Genomic DNA, 25,135 nt, shown 5'->3' on the forward strand with positions numbered 1-25,135 from the left:
AACACAGGTGATTCATGACACCTTATACGGTCCTCTGAGCCCACCAGGAGTGATTCCTATGTGTAAAGCTAGGAATAAGATCTGAATACTAAATGGTGTGGCCCCAAAACAAAGAAAGAGAAAATCTATATGTAAATATGGAGTAAGATGATAATATGTAAAGAAGTTGTGATTTTAAAAACAAGGATTGGAATTTTTTGAAGAAAAGTAACCAATGGCAAATTAAATTTTCTTGAATGCCTCTCTTCTACACTCAGTAAATGCTTTTTCTTTTCATCTGACTATTCAGGATGTTCATGTTAAATTTCAATATTATGAAGTTCATTCAAAGTATAATCCAGAGATATGATAGGTTTTGAGTAAAATGCTTTTCTTCCATTAAAATAAAGTGCTATTTAATGAACTACAATCTTATAAAATCACTTTTGACTATAAAATGGTTTATAGTTACAATTTTTCATATAGAAAAGAGCCTCCAATAACCATTTTTAATGCAATCCAGTGTTACTTGCTCAATCTTTGCCCCAACTTTTGTAAGTCCCTTCACTTACATTATGAAAATGCTATTTATTCAGAATCTGATGCATGTGTAGACCAAAGAAGGAGAAATAAGAAAGACCTCCCATACTTATTCCTTCTCATCACTTCTTTTCTCTTGTTTTGTTTTTTTTTGGGGGGGAGGGGGTCCACACCCGTTTGATGCTCAGGGTTACTCCTGGCTAAGCACTCAGATATTGCCCTGGCTTGGGGGAACCATATGGGATGCCGGGGGATCGAACCGTGGTCCTTCCTTGGCTAGCGCTTGCAAGGCCCTTACCTCACAGGCCCACTCTTGTCTGGTTAATCCAGAGACTCAGACTCAAACCTGATATCTACTTTTTCCTAAAGGTGAGCACCCACATTCTGTCAGTCATCAAGTTTTATCTGTCTCACCACTCTGCTTCCTCCCTTACCACAGCATTTTTCATCTAAGCCCTTATTCTCACTCCAGATACAGTTAAAGTGAACCTTTACAAATATTTTGGCTCTCACAAATATACTTAGAAAAAACCTGCAGAAATTGAATTACCAGGAAAAATAACATCTAAAATAAAACAGAGAAACACATGGAGAAAAATATCAGAAATATAAAACAACCATAAAACAAAAGATAAAATAGCAGTAATTAACCTCAAATAAGAATTGCCAAAAAAAAAAAAAAAAAAGAATTGTCTCCAGTGAAGGAAATGGATAAACATTGTAGGCTTAATCCACATCACGATAACAAGAAATTCATGTCAGATATTTATAGAACTATTCTAGACATTTTGGAAAACAAAAATAAAGTAGAAATTGAGCTTCCATATGACCTAGCAATACCGCACTAGTAATATACCTTCTTAGCCCAAAAAACACAATGCAGAAAAGCCCTCTGGGAATCTTCTTTGTTATTATTGTAAAAGGATTTAAAAAAAAAAAAACAGAAAAGAGAGAGATGGAGGGAGAGAGAGAGAGAGAGAGAGAGAGAGAGAGAGAGAGAGAGAGAGAGAGAGAAGAGAGAAGAAAAATGTCTGCCACCAAGGCAGATAAAAGAGAGGGTAGAAAGGAAAGCAAGAGAAAATCTGAGGACATTGGTGGTGGGAAATGTGCACTGGTAAAGGGATGGGGGCTGAACATTGTATGACTGACACTCAATCATAAACAACTTTGTAATTGTGATTCAATTAAAGAATTTATTTATTAAAAATTAAGTAAAATTTTGTTCATAGTTTTTATTGTGACCAAAGTGAATTACATAGTGGCAGGGCATTCCCTCCACCAGTGTTGTCCTATCTCCAACCCTGTTCCCACCATGCGTCCCATATCTCCCTCCTTTGCCCCCAGACTGCTAGTATAAGTGGTTCCCTCTGTGTCTAGTTTGTTCTAGAATGGGTATCCATTGGCTTTGGATTTGATGTTTAAGACTGATCATTTTTTTCCTACTCAATGTTCATACAACTGTTTGGTCTTGGTACCATTCATTTTACCCCTCAATTTATGAGGCGGAACAAGATTTTTTCAAGTTATGTGGTTCTGTTTGGAAGGAAAGAAAAAGAAAACAAAAAACAATCAAGAAAAAAAAAACAAAAAGCAAAAAACAAACAGAAAAATCCGGGAGGGGTCCATCTAGAGGATTATAAATGTCAATTTAAGAGAACAGAGGGGATAAAAATTAAAATAAAAAAGCATAGACCTTCAAAGATTAAGACATACTTATTTTATACATTAAATATATTTTTAAAAAGAAATGTTTTTATTCTAACATTATCTACCTTGTTTGAAAAAATAGCTATCATTTATCTCTTCTCAATAAGGATATAACTAATTGCCTAGGATAATTGCAGAGTAACTATTTTTTTTTTTTTTTTTTTGGTTTTTGGGCCACACTCGGCGATGCTCAGGGGTTACTCCTGGCTGTCGGCTCAGAAATAGCTCCTGGCAGGCACGGGGGACCATATGGGACACCGGGATTCGAACCAACCACCTTTGGTCCTGGATCGGCTGCTTGCAAGGCAAACGCCACTGTGCTATCTCTCCGGGCCCAAGAGTAACTATTTAATTGTACTACAAGATGAACTTTCATCATATCAAAACTCCAAAATCTTCCAGAGATTCCTCATGACTACAGAAATTCCTAGAGCCATACAACTTCCTATTTGTAAGTCACCTAATACACTATCATTGATCATCCAATTCTATGATGCAAAATTTGAGTCCAAAATTGATTTTCCTAAAGTATTATAGCTTGTTAATTCACTAGTTTATACTAGAACCTAGGCATTCATCAGAAGCATATTTAAGCTTATTTTGTGATACTAATAGTAAATGTAGAATTCCTATTATAAGGAGAAGATAGTGATAAACATTAAATAAAGCAGATTAATCAATCATTGTAAAAATGTTTGGCATAACTGCTTCTCATTCCATATATAACTCAAAAATTACGTTGTCAGTTATGAACTTCTTATGACCTGTAGAGAAAATACACTTGTTTTATATTCACTCTGTTTTCAGTAGAGTTGGAAAATTTAGAAAAACAATCACTTGAGCATATGTGCATCAATAAAAAGTCACTCTATTCTAAATCAAATTGTTGTCTTCCATTAAGAATGATCTGATCAATTCCAAAAAAAAGAAAATGAAGATAATCAACTCTTTACTTTATTTTCAATTAAAACACTATGTTTTAATTCTTTGATTCAATAGTGAATCACTGCCCAAATTGTATAAATTAAAATAAGAGTTTACTATAACCAACTTAAAACATTTGAAAATCTTTAAAAGTTTATAAATCTTTATATTTTTATAACACAATAAAGATGTTGTAATCATTAAGCTTCTTAAAATTATTCAGGCAGAAAAGCACCATTAATAGGTTAAAAAGTTAAGCTAAAAACTTTTGGCATCATTAAAAGTTTTGGCAAACTTTACTTTTAAATAAAGTTAGTAATCCATCAAGACTGTTGGTTTTCCAAGACTGTTGTATGCAAAGGGAATGCACATAAGGTCAGAACATTTGCCAACCGACTGCAATTTCACTCCTTCGGTGAATGTGACAAAGTATTCTCTGTCTGGAACTAGCTCTTAGTCACATTTGTGAGTTGATATATAATGGCAAAGAACTAGAGAATTCATACAGAGTTGGTCAAAGGGAAGTTTTTCTCTGTGTTCGTGATCATGACGGGATTTACCTAATCGCTCTACATTGAGTTTATTTGTTTATTTGAAACAAGACATTTATTTATAACTAGCAATGGGTAAAATGCAGCTCATTCAAAAATTAACACATAACTTTCTTGATCTTTGTCCAGAATATTCAGAGCAGCTTGACAAATCACAAGACTTTGACTAAAAGTGTTGCAAGAACTTGAGGACTCAGGAATGCAAAGGGAATGTTGGGGGTATGTGCACAGTTTTCCACAAAGGCGCCAACCTGAAATAGTTGTTTGTTGATGTATCTCTGATTCTGAGAGTCCATGAGACACTGGTACCAAGTGGAAATTTTACCATTCATCAAGATGCTGACAAGTCCTCTGTTACATAGAAAAATGTGCCAGAAGACATTACTACACCCATGGGTGGAAGAGATCTCTATGTACTGTGCACATCTTGTTAACAACTAGCTCTGGTTAGACACATGCCAGAAGGTTATTTTTCTTCCTGGGCTCCATTACTATACAAGCAACATTCTCCATGAAATGTAAACTGCCATAAAATAAAATTCCACTTCACACAGAAAATGGTGTTGAGGGGAAAGTATCTTTCACTGAACTATTTTCAATTTAAATAGATTTCAATAAGCAAAACTACATGGGACAGTGTTGACATACCTACATTTTCCTACCTGATGCTCAGTGTATTTAGGTTATAATACTAACCTATGAAAATTATGAAATCCCAATCATTCTGCTTTGCTTAATTGTGATATCTGTCTATGTATTAGTTCCACTATAAGTAACAAAAGTAACAATTAGTTCTTTTTTTGGCCTATTCCTGGTTCCAGAAGCTACTGTTCAAAGAACCCTCAGACTAAGTAAAATATTAAATAACCCCTGCTTTATGTCCTCTAGATTGTTTTTGATTTCTTCTTTATCTTCATAATATCTGTGGCTTTTACTATAGTAAATTTTTAACTATTTTGTTAATGTTCAATAATCCAGGACAGAAGTCCCATTCAGAGAACATTTCTGGTTGCTTTAAGTTTTTTTATATTTGTAATCTATATTGGAATGCTATCCTCAAAACATTAACTATCCCCAAAGTTTTCACCTTAATTTAAAACATTTAGGGGGTTCAAAAAGTTAGGTGAATATTTCTTCACTTGATGTGGAAAACTGGAAAGGCAAGAATATTAGAAATGCTTTGGGGGGGGCAGAGTGATAGTGCACCAGTAGGGCATTTGCCTTGCACGCAGCTACCCCAGGATGGACCACGGTTCAATCCCCCAGTGTCCCATATGGTCCCCCAAGCCAGGAGTGATTTTTGAGTGCATAGCCAGGTGTCATCCCTGAGTGTCACTGGGTGTGGCCCAAAATAAAAAAAATGCTTTTATTATAATAAAATAGTAGCTCTTTTAAGGAAAAAATTTTATACAGACTATCTAAATTTTATAAAAAGATGATAAGATGCTATTCTTTTAAAATTATGAAAATTCTGCTGAGCATACAATAGGATTGAATTGGAAGATTAACTCACAGTCACTGTGGAAAGCTCATCATAGGTGTCAAGAACTCAGAACAAACATCATCTGTTCCACTCAACCCTGAACATCTCTGATCTTTTCCTATGGGTATGTGACTCTGGTCTTCACATTAGGATTCTCATTTTTCATGGAAAGATACTGTGCCTCATACCATTGCTCTTTACTCAGTCCCTTCACACACTACTCCAACTGCACCTTCAGGTGTCCAAAATGTATTTATGGAACTGACTCATCAAAATCCTAGACTTATACAAAGTACCGGCAATCTATTGAAAGAGAAAATGTGTCTTTGGAAGCAACTAAGATAATCAATCCTATCTCATTTTATTATTATTTATCTCTTCACTCAAAAAGTTGTCATGCTTTCTAAAATAAATATTTGAACTGAGGTCTTTCCCTGCTTTTTTCTCTTTGTATCACACAGAATCTTCTAAATTTATATATTGCCTCTATCAAATATCCTATAGTCAATAGATGCATATTTTCTGATCCATGCCAGTTATTTCCCAGAGTGGCTAACATGATTCAAACAGATTGGTGACAGGAGAGTTGCACTGGTGAAGGTGGGTGTGCATTTTATGGCTGAAACCCAATTACAAACATGTTTGTAAACATTGTGCTTAAATAAAAAAATTATTTTAAAAAACCAGAAGGGTGGAAGTATTTTTTTCCCTCAAGGCTACCTCTTTGAGGTACTCAAGGCTATTGTCCATGTATAAAGCACCAGAAAAAATTGATATTCTGGTACAAGAAATAATGATCATCCCCTGCAGTCACAATTCTAAGCTAAGGCTTCCACATCAGCTAAAGAGAGATGATACTCAATTCAATATACAGCAAGGAATATGTGATGGTAAACAAAAGAATAAAGTTGAGAAATTTGCCACAAATGGAAATACACACACCAATAACCACACACCAAAATAAAACTAGAAAATCACAAAAGTAAGTATAGAGTTAAGTAAACAATTATTTTAGTCATTGAAGGAAGGAAAAGTTGCAATGAGCTGGAGAACTTGAAAAAGTTATGCAGGAAAAGAATCTGGCAAGTAATTTGGCTATGTCAAACTTAAAAAAAAATCATAAGAATAGAATGCTTACCTCAAATACAGGCAGGGGGTAGGAAAGGAGAAGAATGGGGGGCATTGGTGGTAGAAATTTTGCAATGGTGAAGGGTGGTGTTCTTTTTTTAATAACTGAAACACAACTACAAGCATGTTTGTAATCATGGTGTCTACATAAAGATATTAATTAAAAATAAAATTAAAATATCATAAGAAAAGAAGTCCATCTCAATGACACTGAAGAATAATTAAAACAACCTTAATGAAGTTCATGGTTAGCTGAAATAGAACACTTAAATAATTTGGAAGAACTGAAGAACACTGGCATGGTAGCTGTGGGGTTGTTTTTTGTTTTGCTTGTGTTGCTTATAACAATCAAATAACTAGAAAACAAAAAGATAAATCATATTTTTGACAAAATCTATTTCTGTCATTTTTCCCTTGGGTAACGTTACCCCCAATGATTCTGTAATCAAATATCAAAACATGACTAGATAAAAACATTAAGGTTGAGGAAAGAGAAGGTTTTTGCAAATAATTTTAAATCTGCATTCATATTAAACTTGAAAAAAATTTCCTCTATTCAAGGAAAATGATGATGATATCCCAGTTAAATCAGAAATACTCCAATATAATCACCCAGTATATTACAATGGTGAGTTAAATTATGATCAATATAAGTATATCACAATCACAGGCTCACAGACCGGTCAGCCATGGCCTTACAGGTTGCTTGCCTAGAATATAAATTATTGTAGCACCAAGTTTGCTATAACTGACATAGCTTGTAACTCAGAGGTTTACTCAGGGGACAAACTCAATAAATGTTTCTAAAATTAAATGTTTCCATTCCTGACTCATAACACTAGGCAATTGTCTCCAAAACCAATTTTCAATTTGCATTTTTAAGAACCCCAAGATTAGATGAATTGTCAAATAAAAATAAGGAAGCTGTATTTCACTTGCAAAACTCAATTTTATTACAAAAACCATCTTGAAATATTTAGTACTGACTTTGTAATTCTATTTCCCAACTTAAAAAATGTAATAATTCGGGGCCGGCAAGGTGGCGCTAGAGGTAAGGTGTCTGCCTTACAAGAGCTAGCCAAGGAAAGACCACGGTTCCATCCCCCGGCGTCCCATATGGTCCCCCAAAGCCAGGGGCAATTTCTGAGCGCTTAGCCAGGAGTAACCCCTGAGCATCAAACGGGTGTGGCCCGAAAAACCAAAAAAAGAAAAAATGTATTAATTCAAAGTGGAGAATTGATGGCAGTCCTTTTAAACCCCTACTATCAGACACTGTAAAACAAATTTAAAAAATCAAACAATCCCATAGTGCAATAAAGGGACAAGAAACTTAGAAATGATGCTATGATCTTAATTGTTTATTATAGCAGACATTCCAGTTCTTGTCTTCAAGTAGTCAAGACTGACAGCAAAAGAATGAAGAGCAAATGGCCCAACTTTATTTAGGGAGAGAGGAAAACAGCGGAAAGCATGAGAGGGAGATCATGCAAAGGAGTTTCTAAAAGAATTTCATAGAAAAGTAGAAGACTTTCCCTCTTTATACCTTTTAAGTAAAGATGGGTGGCATTTCTTTATTATGTTCCAATAATGTTGGTCATTAAAACAAGGTGGGAATAGAAATAATTATCTTTTTTTTTTTTTTTGGTTTTGGGAATCACACCCAGCAGTGTTCAGGGATGACTCGTGGTTCTGTGCTCAGAAATCACTCCTGGCAGGCACAGGGGACCGTATGGGATGCCGGGATTCGAACCACCTTCCATCCTGAATCAGCTTCGGGCAAGGCAAACACCCTACCATTGTGCTATCTCTCCAGTTTGATGTCCTGATTCAACAGGGCCTTTGTCATCCAGGTTATCAGGTCACTCTTGTGACCTTCTTACCAAGTGATCCTTTTTATTAAGGTCTATATTTTTAATCTTGCCCTCCTATTCCCCATATCCCTATCAAGTTCTTGAATAGTTTCTGAAAAACTATCCTGAGGACCACAAAGCCACCAAAATTGTACTGTGATAAACCAATCTTTCATGTCAACAGCTCTCCAGATATCATTAGCAAAAGGAAAAGAAAAGCTGTTCCTTCTTCAGGGTGGTATATGTATTTTTGGAATTTTAAAGGGATTTAAAATAAAGTCTTGCACCTAAAAAAGAATGAATTGCAATTTTAAGTGCATAATATCAGATGCAAATAAAAAAATGTGATTTAAGCTTCATACCATGGGCCAGACCTTCCAGCCCTCATCTCTATTGTCTCTGTGTATTATTACAATAATGTCTTTTATTTTCCTTAAATTTCATTGATAAGTGAGACTACCACAAAGTTCAGTTAGAAAAATAACCACACTGATGACCATCATGATAATAGTAGTGAATGAGAGAAATAGAATACCTGCCTCGAATACAGGCAGGGAATAGGGGAGGAGGGAAAAAAAAAAAAAAGAAAAATGTGATTTAAATAAGAGGAGGAATGGAGGTAGAAAGTTTTTATAAATAGTATGCTATATAAATTATGCCTTAAAATAAACCCACTTCCTGATGTATATATTTGACTTTTAATTTCTTGATAGCAACACATTTTTGGAGAGTTTTAATAAGTGGGAGTAGAGGGTGGAGCACAGGTGAATGTAATTGGTCAATTAAAATCTTGACCATCAAAAAGGTATCTAAACAGAACAGATAAGGTATGGCTGGGTTTGGGAGATGATAACCAGAAAGAAGCAAACCTCCAACCAATCTCTTTTGATATCTTCTTAAGACTCTCTCTTTGAACTCTTGATTGCTCCCAGCTTTACTACTGGATCAAGTAGGGTTTGTGTTCCCAAACACAGGGCCAACTATAGACAGGCCTAGAAGGCCCATACAGGGCCAGACTTCAGGCAGGGCCCAGAGACCTAGATAGGGCCAGACTATATGTGGAGTCCAGACCCCAAGAGAGCTAAGGCACAGTCAGGGTTTTAGACACCCAGATGGTGTTAAATACTAAGTATAGGAGTCTCACCCATGTGTACCAGAGACTAGGAAAGCTGGGATAAGATGACAGGACCAGTTGAGAGGCCCAGCAACAGGTATACAGTACATGGTTCTTGCCATGTGCAATTAGCTATAGCTTGAGAAGAGCTAAAATGTCAGAAAACAATTGGGGGAGTCACACACTGGAGCACATATCGGAATGACTTCACAAGAAAAGAGAAGCCTGGATATTCAGGGAGAAACTCAGGCCCATGTAGTTAAACTGTAAAAGAAATTCTAACTTTTTAGCCTTCTGAGCTTCATATGCAAATCTTTCTTACAGTTTTCAAGAATTCACAAGCACAGGAAAATTCACTTTCATGCTAGTAGTTGTAATGGCAATATTAATATTAAAGTTACTTTTAAGATCATTTTAAATCCTCAGAAAAAAAATCCAAATATTTAATTAGTGTTTGGTTTAGAAAAAGACCATCTTGATCATTGGGGAAAAAAACTAAAGAGTTGATGAATTTATAGGTTGTTGTTTTTTGTTGTTTGTTGTTTTTTTTGTTTTGTTTTGTTTTTTTGTTTTTCGGGCCACATCTGTTTGATGCTCAGGGGTTACTTTTGGCTAAGCACTCAGAAATTGCCCCTGGCTTGGGGGAACCATATGGGATGCCAGGGGATCGAACCGTGGTCCTTCCTTGGCTAGGTCTTGCAAGGCAGACACCTTACCTCTAGTGCCACCTCACCAGCCCCAAGGTTGTTGTTTTTGTACATTACCTTATGACAACTTTTAGTATTCCATTTCGCTTTCAGTGAGCATCTTTTACCTGATTTCCTGTATTACTTCTTTTAATGCTGAAATAATTGAAACAGGTGACCTGTCTTGCATCCACAATAACCTGGTTTGAACCCCAAGACTGTATTTTGTCCCCCAATGCCACCAATATGCAGAGAATCTCTGGGATTCCTGAATCTATTTACCCTCCAAATAAAACTAATTGAGAATAAAATAAGTCCTTTTTCCTGCTGTAAATATCTTGTGTGAGCATAGTACATGAATAGTTAACGGCCAGGCTTTACATTAGACTTAATTATTTGTGTTTACATGCTATAAATTTTGATAAATACATGTTCTGTATGCATCATGACATCATTATACTGTTAGATGACACCCAGCTATTACCCAAAACAAAGGCATTTCCCCCAACTTCCTCTTTCCTTTTCACTTCACCCTTTAATATGTAAAAGTCTACCTGGATCTCACTCTACCCTCCCCCATCTGGCTGAATTTGTACTGGGAGAATAAAGAAAGATCAGTTTGGATTGGCACGAAGAGAGACTACCAGGTAAATAGCAAACTGACTCCATGATCATCTCCTGACTGGCTTGGCTTATTAATTCTTTGCAGCTACCCTTCTTCAGACCCTTACCAGAGTTGGAAATATGGTGTGTGGTTGTTTCACAATGCAGAGAGATTTTACAATCATACAGAATAGGTACACTGCCCTAAGAATCATGTCTTCTTTCCATTCGTCCTTCTTCTTTTCTCCTTTTTTATCTTGCCCCTCACTTTTTGTAGTTCCTAATATTTCTATTGTCTTCATAGTTTGTCCTTAGTCTATAGATTCTCATTTATAAGTATAAAATGAGAAACAATTGGAGATGTAGAGATAATACACTGGGTAGGGCATTTGCCTTATATGCAGCCGACCTGGGTTCAATCCCTAGAATTCCTAAGGTCCCTTGTGCACTGCCAGGAGTAAATCCTGAGTGCAGAGCCAGAAGTAACGCTAGGCATCACTGGGTGTGGACTCAAAACAAAACAAAGTAATCAAACAAAAATAAAAACAAAAACAAAATAAAAAAGAAACACTCTTGACTATGGTGGCCTCAGGAGGGGAAAGGGAGGATTTAAAGACACAGTTATAGCATCGAACCACTATATTTCATCAACAGTAGATGCTTTCATTTACGTTTTATATAACTAACATAAATTGAGAACACATTATGGGTTAATTAGTATTATAGGAGATAATTAATTGATAACATAACATAACAATTAGTATTTAGGAGTTAATAATAATAGAAATCAGATAGACAGGGTCTTTGCCACAGGAATCACATATAAATTGAGAGATATAATGTGATGAGGACTCGAGATGAGCTCAGGTAGTCATATTTGTATTTTATTTTATTGAAACCATTGTGATTGACAAAGTCCTTCATAGCTGGGTTTCAGACATACAATGAATCAGGGACAATTCCACCATATTTTAGGAGTACTAAGGCCTGAGTGCTATGGGACAAAGATCTAGAGACAGTGCTTACATTGGTCAGGTAGCTTATTCCAAGAACCAGTTCAATTGGAGCCAACAAATTAAGTAATGGGTTTTTGGTGAATATAGAATATTGTGGTTCAGGGGCTGGAGTGATAGCACAGCAGTAAGGCATTGGCCTTGCACGTGGCCAACAAAGGATGGATCCCCCCCTCCCCAGTTCAAATCCCGGCATCCCATATGGTCCCCTGAGCCTTCCAGGAGCGACGTTTGAGCACAGAGCTAGGAGTAACTCTTGAGTGTCACCAAAAAGAGAAAAAGAAAAAAAAAGGATATTGTGATTCAAATCTTATATAATGACTTTACCCTATTTGAATAAGTTCCTTAGGACAAGACTACAATCCTTTTCAAACTACTGTGGACAATAGTGAAGTAAAGAAGTTCTTAACCCTGGCACACTAGTGCTGAGAAGTCAAAGTATATGAGCCTCTTCTGTGAACAGTCAGTGGGATGACATTTATTAGAGATAATTTTTTTTAAAAAATACAGCTGTTGAGCATTAGCCAGGAACACTTTTGTCTGGAATGAAGTTTTTTTTATTTCTTTTTTGTTTTGGGGTCACACCCAGCAGCATTCAGGGGTTACTCCTGTTTCTGCACTCATAAATTGCTCCTGGCAGGCTTGGGAGACCATATAGGATACCAGAGGATCAAACAGCTGCCCATCCTAGGTTAATGTATGCAAGGCAAACACCCTACCACTGTGCTATTACTTCAACCCCTGGAATGAAGATTCTTGATGTTGGCTGTAGTGATTAATTGTTAACAGAGCCTCTTGGGCGACTTGGGATATTAGTTACTGGAATTGATCCTGTGGATGAGAACATTAAAACAGCAGAGCGCCATAAGTTATTTGACCTGGTCCTGGATAAGAAGGTTGAGTACAGAGTGTGTGTCCTTTAAGATATCATGGAAGATACTGCAGAGAATCTGATGCCATAATAGCTTTTGAAGTTGTAGGACATGTGGTCGATTTATAAACATTTGAAAATAATTTATAAACATTGAAAATAGTGGTTTCAAGCTATCAGGTGTTAATTAAGTGGTTCTTTCTTTATTAGTACAATCAACTGAACACAGCTACCCTAAAAACAATCATAGGGATTGTTTTTGCAGAGAAAATTTAAGGTATTGTAATAAGAGGTACTCTCATTCGTGGAAGAAATTTGTTTCACCTGAAAAGCTAGGAAGTATTTTGGAATTAAATGGTCTATCCTTTCACACAGTGTGGCAGGCTTGTTCTGCAACTCTTTCTCAGGACACTGGCATTGGACTGAAAATACCAGTCTTTTTTTTTGTTTTGTTTTGTTTTTGTTTGTTTGTTTGTTTTTTAATTTTTATTTTGATCATACTGGCTTACATATTTTTCACAGTAGTATTTTAGGTACATATTAACATTGAATCAGGGGAATACCCATTACCAAATTTGTCCTTCCCTCATCCTCATTCCCTTGCTGCAACCCATATCTCCCACCATCACAACACAGGCTGCTAGAGTAGGTGATTCCCTCTTTGTCTAGCTTACTAGCTTACTATCATCTATCTGTTTGGTCCTGGTATCCTCATTTGTTTCCCCCTCTATTTGAGAGGCAAAGCTAGATAATTCGAGTTAGAAAATACCAGCCTTAGCTATGCAGTTCATTCTGTGAAATTTGGAGGTCAGAATAAAACAGAAACTGATGAGCGTGTTTTAAAAGCAGAAATAGAATCATTCCAAACTGATCTCATCAATCGAACATGTATCAGGAGCTGAGGAGATGAATTGTTTAGAGTATTGAGGATATGACTCAAAGAAATTTGGTGACCTGAGAGATGCCTTGCATGCAGCCAACCCAGGACGAACCTGGATTCGATTCCTGGAAACCCATATGGACCCCGGAGTCTGCCAGGAGAAATTTCTGAACACAGAGCCAGGAGTAACCCCTAAGCACCACCAGGTGTGACCCAGAAACCAAAAAAGAAAAAGAAAAAAAAAAAAACAATGAACAAAAAAAGACAAAGTTTTTTTTCCCCCACATGGTACATGAGCTCTACCAGGCATGATTGTGGTAGCACCATTGGATGTCCTGTACTATTGAAAGACATTAATTATTGAGTCCTGTATGGAGGTGGATGATGGTGAGACGGATGGTGAGGCCTTTCTCTGCTGGCCTGGGGGTCAGGATAGCCACAAGGAAATGATCCACAGGCAGTCAGGTTTCAGGAGACATGAAGTTTTATTGTTAATACACTAGCCACAGGCTAATCTTTTAAACAAGCTCTCAGAGGCTGCCCTGACATCTCCCTGTTTCTGTCAGCCACCTCTCTTGCTGAATCCTCTCTCTCCATCTATCCTCCTGGTGAGCAAAACAGGAAGCCAAAGACCCCTCCCAGATGTGGGCAGGTCTGCCTCTCAAGGTGAGCAAAACAGGAATTTGGGGGAGGGGAGTAACACTGTACACTGGACCCATGCACTAAAATACTACAACTCTGACCTTTTAACACCCCAGTGCTGCTGGGTGTGGTCCCTATTTTTTAAAAATAGAGAATTTGTGTTTCTAAAATGCTGCAAGATGATTCTAAAGTATAATGTGTGAACTAGATGTTGAGAAAGTAACATACAAGGCACCCCTCTATTGACAATAGTGCAGACCACCATGTCAAAAGGGAAAGAAGGTGGGAGAAGCAAATTACTGCCCTAGAGATAGGCTGGGATGAGGGGTGGGGAATGAGAGGGAAATGAAGGACATCAACGGCGGGAGGGGTGCACTAGTAAAGGATAGTGTACATTGTATGACTGAAATCCCAACACTGAGTAATTTTGTAACCACAGTGCCTTAATAAAGCAATTAATAATAAAAAAATAAAATAACATCTGGTTAATAAAAGCATATGTTTACAAAACAAGGAATATAAAGTTTATCTTTTTTGTAGGTTTGTTTTTTGTGCGACACGCAGAAGTACTCAGGAGTTATACCTGGTTTGCACTCAGAAATCGCTCCTTGCAAGTTCTGGGGATTATATGGGATGCTGAGGATCAAACACAAGTTCATCCCAGGTCGGCCATGTGCAAGGCAAATGCCCTACCACTGTATTAATCTGACCCATAAAATTTATCTTTTGAAAAGGGATCAAGAAAAAAAGAAAATCCACCATAAAGAATTAAAGTTTGCAAAGAATTTTAAGTTTTTCATCACATAGTAACTTTCAAGGGACGATTCTATGATTAAAAGTGTCTTGTCTATGTACCACAGTTTCTTTAGCCATTCATCTGTTGAAGGGTATCTTGGCTATTTCCAGAGTCTTGCTGTGGTAAATAGTGCTGCAATGAATATAGATGTAAGGAAGGGATTTTTGTATTGTATTTTTGTGTTCCTAGGGTATATTCCTAGGATTGGTATAGCTGGGTCGTATGGGAGCTCGATTTCCAGTTTTTTGGAGGAATCTCCATATTGCTTTCCATAAAGGTTGAACTAGACGGTACATATACACAATGGAATATTATGCAGCTGTCAGGAGAGATGAAGTCATGAAATTTTCCTATCCATGGATGTACATGGAATCTATTATGCTGAGGGAAATAAGTCAGAGAGAGAGAGAGAGAGAGAAAGACGAAGAATGGTCTCACTCATCTATGGGTTTTAAGAAAAGTGAAAGACATTCTTGCAATAATAACTTTCAGACACAAAAGAGAAAAGAGCTGGAAGTTACAGCTCACCTTATGAAGCTCACCACAAACAGGGATGAGTTTGCCTGTCTAGAGTATAGGCGGGGGTTGGGTGGGGAGGAGGGAGATTTGGGACATTGGTGATGGGAATGTTTCACTGGTTATGGGTGGTGTTCTTTACATGACTGAAACCCAAACACAATCATGTATGTAATAAAGTTGAAAAAAAAAAGAAAAAGAAAAAGAATTATCAAAAAAAAGTGTCTTGTCAAATTCCTAAGTGATTAGGAACTTTAAGTCTTACTTGGCCTCACATAAAAAGCACTTGCATATTTCACTTCATCTCTCGATTATGCTTAGGTTCTACCAGTACATATGCTTATACATTATATATAATATATATATTATATATATAATTATATAATTATAATTGTTAATTACTTTGTTTTTATGTATTCCCAATTAAAAAGTAAAATATAATTTTATATTACTTACATTTACACTGTGGAAAATAACATTATATTTGCGGGGGAGTTGGAAAGATAGTATAGCAAGTAGGTACTCACCTTACACACATCTGACCCCTAGGAGGTGCTAGGGATATAACCTGGGTTAGCTGTGCACAAAATAAGCACACTATCTATTACACAATCCACTTCACTCTGGAGTGTGGTGATTTTAATACAGAACGCCAAGGGAAATTTGAAGCATGAAAATACCACTATCTGATTTATGTTTTTTAAATGATCACTCTATATCTCTAGAGTATCCTAGGAAATCTCTTTGTAAAAAATACTAACACTTAGACACTGGAAAACATTAAAGGTGCCCATCAAAACTATGTAAATTCTACAAGGTACAAAATTGGCAATTTTTAAAAGCATATAATTGGCATTTTATAGTCATGAAATATTATTTTCTTTGACATTCTACAGATATATTCTGAATACGTGGAATATAGCCATTCTCTATATTTGGTGTTTAGGAGGAAGACAGACATTAAGAAATTGCTCACATAATTCTGATCATAAATTTGGTGTTCTACAAAGAAGCATAGGCCCTATAGGGATAATGGAAAAATCTAAACTCTTTTGCAATTTTCAGAGGACCCTTCTTTGGAGCAGAAAAGCAAGATGGCAGCCAATATAGACTGGACAAGATCAGTTTCAAGGTCATTTCACCATTATGTGTATTCATCCCTACCTACCCCAAACTATAAACTATAATAAAATAATTATGATAATAATAATCAAGAGAGATGTCTATGATTTTAATCACTTCCTTAGTCTGCTGACTTTAACATTTGTTATTAAGATATCTAAATTCAATTGACAAATAAAGAAAAATCATCCCCAAAGGGAAAAAATCAAGACATTGTAAGTATTTTTTTTTCTTTTCACTGTATTCTTTTACTTTCTGCTATAGAAAAAGTATATGAGGCCTACAATTACAAATCACACTAAAAACACCACACACACACACACACACACACACACACACACACACACACAAATGAGAAAAACAAATGTTAAGGTTTGGGTCCCGCAGATCAAACTAAAGAAGCAAAACACCATTAGACACATGGGGATGTGTGGCAGAAACAAACCAATCAAAATTGAGCTACTTTTCTGCTTCTGACTAGCTCAGCTCTAGGGAACCATGATCCCAGCCCAGTGAATGATTTTTTTCTTTCTTAGTTTAAAAAGGCTTTGAAGGAATACATGATTTCCACTGTCTGTCTCTATGGCAACAAGGACCCTAATTTCACCTCTCAGATGACAATTATACCTATTCACTGAATAACTTTCATTCCCTACCTTTGTGGTGATAAAAAATGATTTCCTGAAGAATAAGATATAATAGGTGAGATTTATCCCCAGGCAAGCAAGCAGTGAAGTTTATAAGATGTATAATAATTTATTAGCAGGATACACTCCAAGGGGATTTTTTCCCTCCCAATTTTAGATGTTTATCCAAGTGTCTTCTGGGTGTTTTTCCAGTAGTAAAATGTTATTCTTCCTTAATGTTTACTTTTATTCAATTATGAAAATTATTTGATATGAAAATCACTACTATAGCTAGCTAGCTAAGTACTATCTATATGTATATATAAAAAATCATACAAAAGGAAATAAAATTGTATATTTTGGAATAAACAGTATTCATGTACTGTTACATTTTAGCTATGCATAACTGCAATGTAAGTACTAATTTTGTAGCCATATTTTTTATAAAACATATTATGGGTTATTCTCCATATCATTAAATTTTCTTCTAATGGGGCCAGAGCAATAGTACAACAAGTAGGGCACTTGTTACGCACATGGATGAACTGGACTCAATCCCCTACCCCACATATGGTCCCCAAATCCCTAAAAGGAATAATCCCTGAGCAAGGCTGGGTATGGTTCAAAAATACATAGCTCTACTTAATTGCTACAAAATTCCACATCTATTTTTTAAATATATAGAGATGATTGTACTCGCTTTGAAAACTATAGAGCCAAAGTGATAGTACAACTATTCCATATAGCTGCCCTGAGTTATATTCCCACTATTCCATACGGTCCCCCAAACCTACAAGTAGTAATCCCTGAGTGCAGAGCCAAGAGTAAGCCCTGAGCACTGCAGGATGTGACCCAAAAATAAAAAGAAATCTAGAAAATTTCATTTCTACTGTCTTATAAGGTAGCACTGAGGCATAAGTTCACTTCCTATTGGCATCAATTAAATGATCCTATTGCTGACTGACTTCAAATATAGATAGTATGAACTGTTGAAGACTTAAACAGTAACTCAGCCTTTGCTAAAGTAAAGATTTCTATGTACAATATTTGAACTCTGGTTCAAATCACAGACTCAGAGGTTTCTAATGGAGATTTAGGGGAACTGAGTTAGCTAGCTTTGCCAAACATACAAAATGTAGGTGGCTTCAAAGGCAATCACATTGTTCTATACTATTCATTACAATTTCACAACATAACTCCTGTCACATGATGTCATACACACACACAAACACACACACAATGTAAGAGACATTAGAGACATTTCTTACCAGATCATAAGCAGCCAGCATCTTTCTCTGGACATCTGGAATAGCTCCCAGAGGTTCCAGATAAGGAAAGGTGTCTTTCATCACAAGAGAGACCGAGGGAGTGTTGTCACCAGTAATGAGCCGAGAGGACAGGGTCAACAGGCACTGTTTCAGACTGGCAATTGGAGGGAGTCCACACAGCTCCTTGATGGACACAATGGCATTCTGCAGAGAAGAAAATATAGAATTGCATGGTTAGTCACATGTCGTGTCATCCCCAGCACAGCTAGACTTATAAAATGTACTAAAACATATTATCCTGATTAGGTGAAAGGGACAGTTTAAAGAGAAAGGGAGTCAAATGGATAGTGGTGGAGAGATTTTGGTCCTGGGAGATGGCAACGTACATTTTGAAGAAGTACAAAATTGTACTCTGTAATACTAGTCTTGTAAACCAGTGTTATTTAAATAAAAAGGAATCAATGCATTCCCTCAAATATGTACCTAATTTGGAGTAAGCTGGACTTAATCAACTAAAATATAAAGCAAATTCCCTGTTAAACACAGAATTCTCAATGTTTAGCAGTTACCAAATTTTTTCTTGTCCTCTCCTTCCACATATTTCTCTAAATAGATTTTGTTCATTAAAATCTACCCTGCTTCACCCAAAAGTGAAAAAAATAATATTCTTCTCATTTTGCTCTCTTTATAGACTATTGCCAACATCTCTATGCACATTGTAGGAACTGCATAATTCTTGTTTTATTGTCTCTCATTAATATTTGTTTAGAATAGGGTTATTAAATACTATAAAATGTTAATAGGATTAAAATGAAAAGAATGAATAGAATAAAGTGCTGGCAACCATCTCTGATTAAAAGTATTAATGAAGATGATGAAACTAAGTTGAGTTTTTACATACAAAACTAAATAATTTGCATAAACATTCATTTTCATAATGATCCTATGATGTAATCATATCCCTTACATTATGTAGAAAAATAGTAATAGATATGTTAAATTATTTTCTCAAGACCACATAAATAGAACTAGGAGAAGGTGAATTTAGACCACATCCAGCAGTGCACTGGGCTTACTTCTGGTTCTGTGCTCTAATATAAATCCTGGTGGTATTTGCAAGACCATATGGAGTGACCAGGGTCATCTGTGTACAAGAAAGGCACCTTATCACTGTACCATATCCCAATCTGAGAGATAGAACTTTATCTGAAATATATATATGTTCTTTTTATTAAGCCGCATTTCTAAAACAAAATAATTTGCAACAAGTTTAAATGATCAATAATTTATTAAGGTTTGTTTGCTCTCATAGGGAATAATTTATTATTGTTAAATGTAAACAGGGGGCCAGAGTAACAACACAGTAGGTAGGGTGTTTGTCTTGCATGTGGCCCGCTGGGGTTTGACCCTAACATCCCACATGGTCCTCCAAGTCTGCCAGGTGTAATTTGGAAATGCAGAGCCAGGAGTATCCAATGAGCGCCACTAGGTTTGGCCCAAACACAAACAACAGAAAAAGTAAACTACTAAAAAAGCATTGGTTATACATTAGTTTTATGTGATTTAAGTTTCTTTTGATGGCTTTATCTGCAACTATTTTACACATGTATAAATTTATAATTAGTATGCATGTATTTATATATTATTTTATAGATTTCACATACATAGAACATTTCAGATTCTTTTTGTAGCATTTCATGTGTACGTTCCATATATTAATTTGGTTTATGTAATAGGGATTTAATAGATATACAGTATTGTGGTATGATGATATGCCACTAATTAGGTCTGTTCACACCAAAATTAAGATAGCAATGATAATCAGAAACATAAAATATATAAGCCATATAAAACTGAAGTTAGTTCAGTGGTTGATAGTTTTGTACCACAAATTTAATTTACACCACAAAAAAGACAAAATTTTTTTAAGGGATAAGATCATTCATTAGTAAAATATAATATTCACCAATAGGAGAGAAATAAAAGAAAGCAGGAGCAGGGAAGAAAAATGAAATTGTCTTACCTGCATATTTTCTCTCATATCTATGGCTTCTCGTAAGGGATGAACTGCTATTTTAAAGATGTCATCTATGGTTTTAAGACCGATATTCCTGAGCATTGTATATTCCCGCACTTTCTTCCCCATTCTCACTGAAAGGCTGCGTTTCTGCGCTTTCCCTCCTCCACTTCGATTTGTTATAGCGATGTGGACAAAAAGGGTAACATGCTCCATGATGTCACCCACAAAGGAGCGAAGAGGGACATGCCGATATCCAGGCTGTAAGCATTCAAATGGTATTGTATATTGTCCAATGAACTCATCCCCAATATAGTCATCATCCAGAACAACAAAACGAATCATTGCCAGTTCAGGTAAATTCACTTGAAACTCAAAAGTCTCATCAAAAATGGGATTATCGCTATTCTGTTGTACCGTTTTAGTTCTTTGCTCTGCACAGTCTGCTGGTATCCCATGTATCTCGATGCAAACATAAGGATCTATAACGTCCCCTTTGGCACAAGCTCCTTTGGGCTTTGGAAAATTCTGACCACTGATGATCTTGATATGAAGAGCTAGAGGAGACACCCCCGGTACAATGCCCTTTGTATTGGCACTGAAATAGGAAACTTCATCCCGCATAATAGATGGCCTCAAAACATATCCACAGCCTCCATTCTGAAGAAACCAGCCCGTGTGAAGGTCCATCATTGGACCCGGAGTCTGAAAATTCATGGCTACAATCTGACAGCCACAATTCCAGAAGTCTTGTGGATTCAGGTTACTGGAATCAATCCTCACGGCACTTGGATAGATTCTTGATAAGAACTTCTTGTTATAATTTACAAAATCCTCGGGGTATTCGTTTGCGATTCGACTGGCCTCTGTTTCACTAAAGGAACACATTTCCCAGTAGTTTTGGCTCTTCATAGACACCTCAAAGTCCCTGTATTGAACAGACTGGCAGATGGACACCAGATCAGAGAGCTCCCGACACAACCAGATTTGTTTCTGCTCACCATTGTAATCAGCTGACATTCGGCGAGACATTTCGGTTTCTTCATCTTCATCTGTGACTTCTCCTTCTAAAACATCTGGATCAGGTGGCAACTTTTTGCCTTTCACGATGATCATTCTTTTGAGTTTTTCTGGTGAGGGTAGATAGGATTCTGATGCCAAAGGCTCCTCAGTATAGAGTTTATTGCCAAAGACCAGCTTCATTTGTTCAACCATTATCTTCTGCTGGGATAGGGAGCAATGGTTTCCCAAGCAAAGAATAAGGGGGTACTCAGAAGCAACAAAGCCAAACTTGCTTATCACTTCTATGACACTTCGGAAGGAAAGGTGGGTCCCCATGTTGTTTCGATTACAGAGGATGGGTTCATTGTCTGGACCATCACTGACGTCAAGTTCAATGCTTCGACAGCCCATTTTCAAAGCTCTGATATAACCATTTATATCAGCAGGTCCCCGGAACTGGTCTTCGATGAGATAGGTGTTGTGAGAAGCATTTATATAGTAGTGAGATAATGGCTGAGTCATATCTTGGGCAACCTTTTTCTGCTCAGGATCAAAAATGTCACATTCTGGTGACAATAAATACTGGGTAAAGCCATCAATTGCCAGAAATCCTTTTTGACGACCCTCTTCAGAAAGTTCATATCTCCGAATTATGTCTAAGCACATTTCCTCAGTAATATGGGTGACTCCTTGCTCAGCTTCTAAAAAGAGCATGAGATCATTGGCATCCAGATATTCTTTGTTCTTTGATATTTGTACAAGTAAGAAGTACACTTCGGGTCTGGTGCAAAGTTCACAAAAAGCTTCACAGAATTCTTCCTCTGTCACTCGGGTAGTTAATTTTTCTTTGCTCTTCTGGATTTCTTTAAACTTTAACCTGATTTTGGACTCCTTTAGGGTAGGGTTGAGTTGTTTTATTAACTCTACAGAGGTGTCCTCCAACATAATGCCATTTCCATCAACGTCTGCTGCTTCAAACACTGATTTCAACCACAGGAACCTCGGTGTGTTCTGGTTGTCATCCATAAAATCAAGGGGCTGTTTACTTCGGGAAACCAGGTACCGTAACCCCGATACCCAAATATTTGCCACATCTGCTGAATTGGCAACTAGGTCCAGGGATTCATAGTTCTCCCCATGGAGTATGGAAAAGGCACAGTCCTCACAAATCTGATCGGCAAGACCGTTGTTTCGAAATGTCTCCGTGTTCTTCCCCAGTCTGATCTCTTTTATGGCAGAAATGTCCAGCTTGGCTTTCTCGAGATCTTTCTTAGAAGGTTCCCAGCGAAGAGCTTGGAGATCTGTGTCCAGAGTAAAAAAACGATTGTAAATCCGTGAGTTGAGCCGCACTTTCTTCAGTTCACAGCCCGCTTGCATGAAGCTGATGCAGTCACTGGCACTGCTGATCTTCTTCTCTGAGGGCATGCTGCTGAAAGACACAGTTTTTTTTCTTCCACCACATTTTTGGTTTGAAGGGTCCTGGAAAAGAATTTGAAAATGTTTCATTCCTTTTAGGAAACAGAGAAATTTAGTAAACTCTCTACAATCCCAGATCCCTTAAAAGGATACTATTGTTTGGAAAAAGAACCGCTTACAATTTACCTTTTTGTTATTTCAAAAAAAAAAAAAAAAAAGGAATCACTGGGCAGGAGGACATGGCACAAGTGATAAGGCATGTCTTGTGTGTTCAAGGTCCTGGGATTAAATCCCCAACATTACAAGGCTCACCAGATCTCTCTCCAGAGCATAGATATGATCCTCATGGTGCAAGTAACTCTAAGCCCAAGCAATATCCAGTGTGACCACACAACAACCCATCAATAAAATTAAAAGTTGAAAGTTAGTTGTGAGGGGGCCATAGCAATAGCACAGCAAGTTGAATGTTTGCCTTGCAGGTGGATGACCCAAGTTCACTCAACGAGTGATTCCTGAGTTCAGAGCCAGGAGTAATCTCTGAGCAACACTGAGTATATCCTTCCCCCAAAAATAGTTTATTGTGAATTAAATTGATAAAATTACGTTTGGGGGAAAGACACTTATTTTTCAAATTATTTTGTCTGTTTTTTGAAATAGTAAAGTATTCTCTACAAATCAAGCTTATATGTTTATGAAAACATATTTCCTAAAAATCTATTTAGCTTTTATTTTACTTTTTTATTATAATAATAATTTTTATTTTGACCAAAGTGGATTACATATCTTTCACAGTAATATTTTAGGTACATAGTGATATTGAATCAGGGGAATTCCCACCACCAAAGTTGCCCTTCTTCCACCCCTGTTCCCAGTATGCCATATCCCCTTCCTTTATCCCCCGGGCTACTAGTATAAGTGTCCCCCTCTGTGTCTAGCTTGTTGTAGATTGGGTATCGATTCTGTTATCGTTGGCTTTGGATTTGGTGTTTAAGTCTGATCATTTTTTATTACTACTTAGTGGTCATACAACTATTTGGTCTTGGTACCCTTTATTATTTCCCCTTTGATTTGTGAGGCGGAACAAGATGGTTCAAGTTATATGGTTCTGTTTGAAGGAAAGAAAAAAATATAATGGGGCAAAGATCAAACAAGCAAAATATGGGCAGGGTCCTTCTAGAGGCTATAGATATCAATTTGAGAGAAGAAACAGAAAAAGGAAGATAAATGTAACAACAATACAAAAAGTAAACTCAAACAAAAAATTCAAAAAGCACCACAGCAATAAAGACAACCACCACACAATAACCACGGTCCTGAAATAAAAACAAATAAAAAAGCACAATAAAATAAAAAAACCAACAATAAAAAAACAAAAAAATTTATTTTGTGTTGCTTTTTTTTTTTTCTGCATAGGCACTGTAAATATTGGGGAGATTAGAAAGGGAATTCCCTTGGCCTAAGAGATACAGGGTTTCTCCGCCCTTGAAGTATACTGTCATGGAAATAACTACAGACTCCATACAAGGAACATATTTAGCTTTTGATGCCTGGTCAACCTAGCTCAAGTCCATATGGACAATATGAAAGAAATAAAGTTGAATTTGTTTTTTTTCACACTTACACTTTGTAATGGTTTCATAATAAATGTTGATTAAAGTTAGTTTGCAAGTTTTTTAACCTTAGCATACTTTAATTACAGAAGGTTTAGATTATAACTTATGAGAAATTAATTACTTTCCTTAGCCTATTTTAAATAATAAGTGACTTGAAAACCAGAATGAGATCATAAAGCTTTTCCATTGACACCATTTTCAAATGAGGTAAAGAATTTTAATTAACATTGTGGGAATTCACACCTGCATTTTAGTAAAAAATTACTAGCAGCCACAACAAAATCCAACAAATATGAATGATTACAGTCATGTGAAGACCTTTCCAATGTAAATTAATTTTCAAAGCTTTTGCTTATATTTTCCTAGAAAACACTTAAAATTTGCCAATGCTTAACTCACTATTTATAATGACAACCTAATCAATGATAGTTCATTCTTATTTCTTTATTCATTCTAGTTCAAACCATAGATGCAAATTGTTCATCAACTCAACTATACCATAAATTCAAATAATTCTCCCAGGAACAATTTTCCTAAAAGTACCTTATGGCAAATATAATGTCCATTATATAAGCCTATTAGTATAGTAGCAGTGTATAAAGAACAAAATACTTTGTTCTTAGGGCAAAAATAACTCTTCTCAGGGCCGAAGCGGTGGCATAAGCAGTAGGGCATTTGCCTTGCACACACTAACCTAGAAAGGACCACGGTTTGATCCATCAGTGTCCCATATGGTCCCCAAGCCAGGAGTGATTTAGGAGCATATAGCCAAAGTAACTCCTGAGTGT

At 36.5% G+C, this 25,135-nt stretch overlaps 1 protein-coding gene and 1 pseudogene across 1 annotated transcript in view; one reads left to right on the forward strand and one right to left on the reverse strand.

Moving 5' to 3' along the window:
* The window catches only part of PLCL1 (phospholipase C like 1 (inactive)), a 345,138-nt gene that overhangs the window by 53,563 nt on the left and 266,440 nt on the right, over nucleotides 1-25,135 (reverse strand). Inside the window, exons 2-3 of the mRNA XM_049773184.1 lie at nucleotides 20,323-22,797; nucleotides 18,300-18,503 (exon numbers count right to left, since the gene is read on the reverse strand). Coding sequence (XP_049629141.1) covers nucleotides 18,300-18,503; nucleotides 20,323-22,743 — 2,625 coding nt within the window. The 5' untranslated portion in view covers nucleotides 22,744-22,797. The remainder of the gene's footprint in view (nucleotides 1-18,299; nucleotides 18,504-20,322; nucleotides 22,798-25,135) is intronic.
* Nucleotides 12,325-13,351, forward strand: LOC126009367 (ubiquinone biosynthesis O-methyltransferase, mitochondrial-like; annotated as a pseudogene).

Source organism: Suncus etruscus, chromosome 5, assembly GCF_024139225.1.
Source record: "Suncus etruscus isolate mSunEtr1 chromosome 5, mSunEtr1.pri.cur, whole genome shotgun sequence".
Taxonomy (NCBI): domain Eukaryota; kingdom Metazoa; phylum Chordata; class Mammalia; order Eulipotyphla; family Soricidae; genus Suncus; species Suncus etruscus.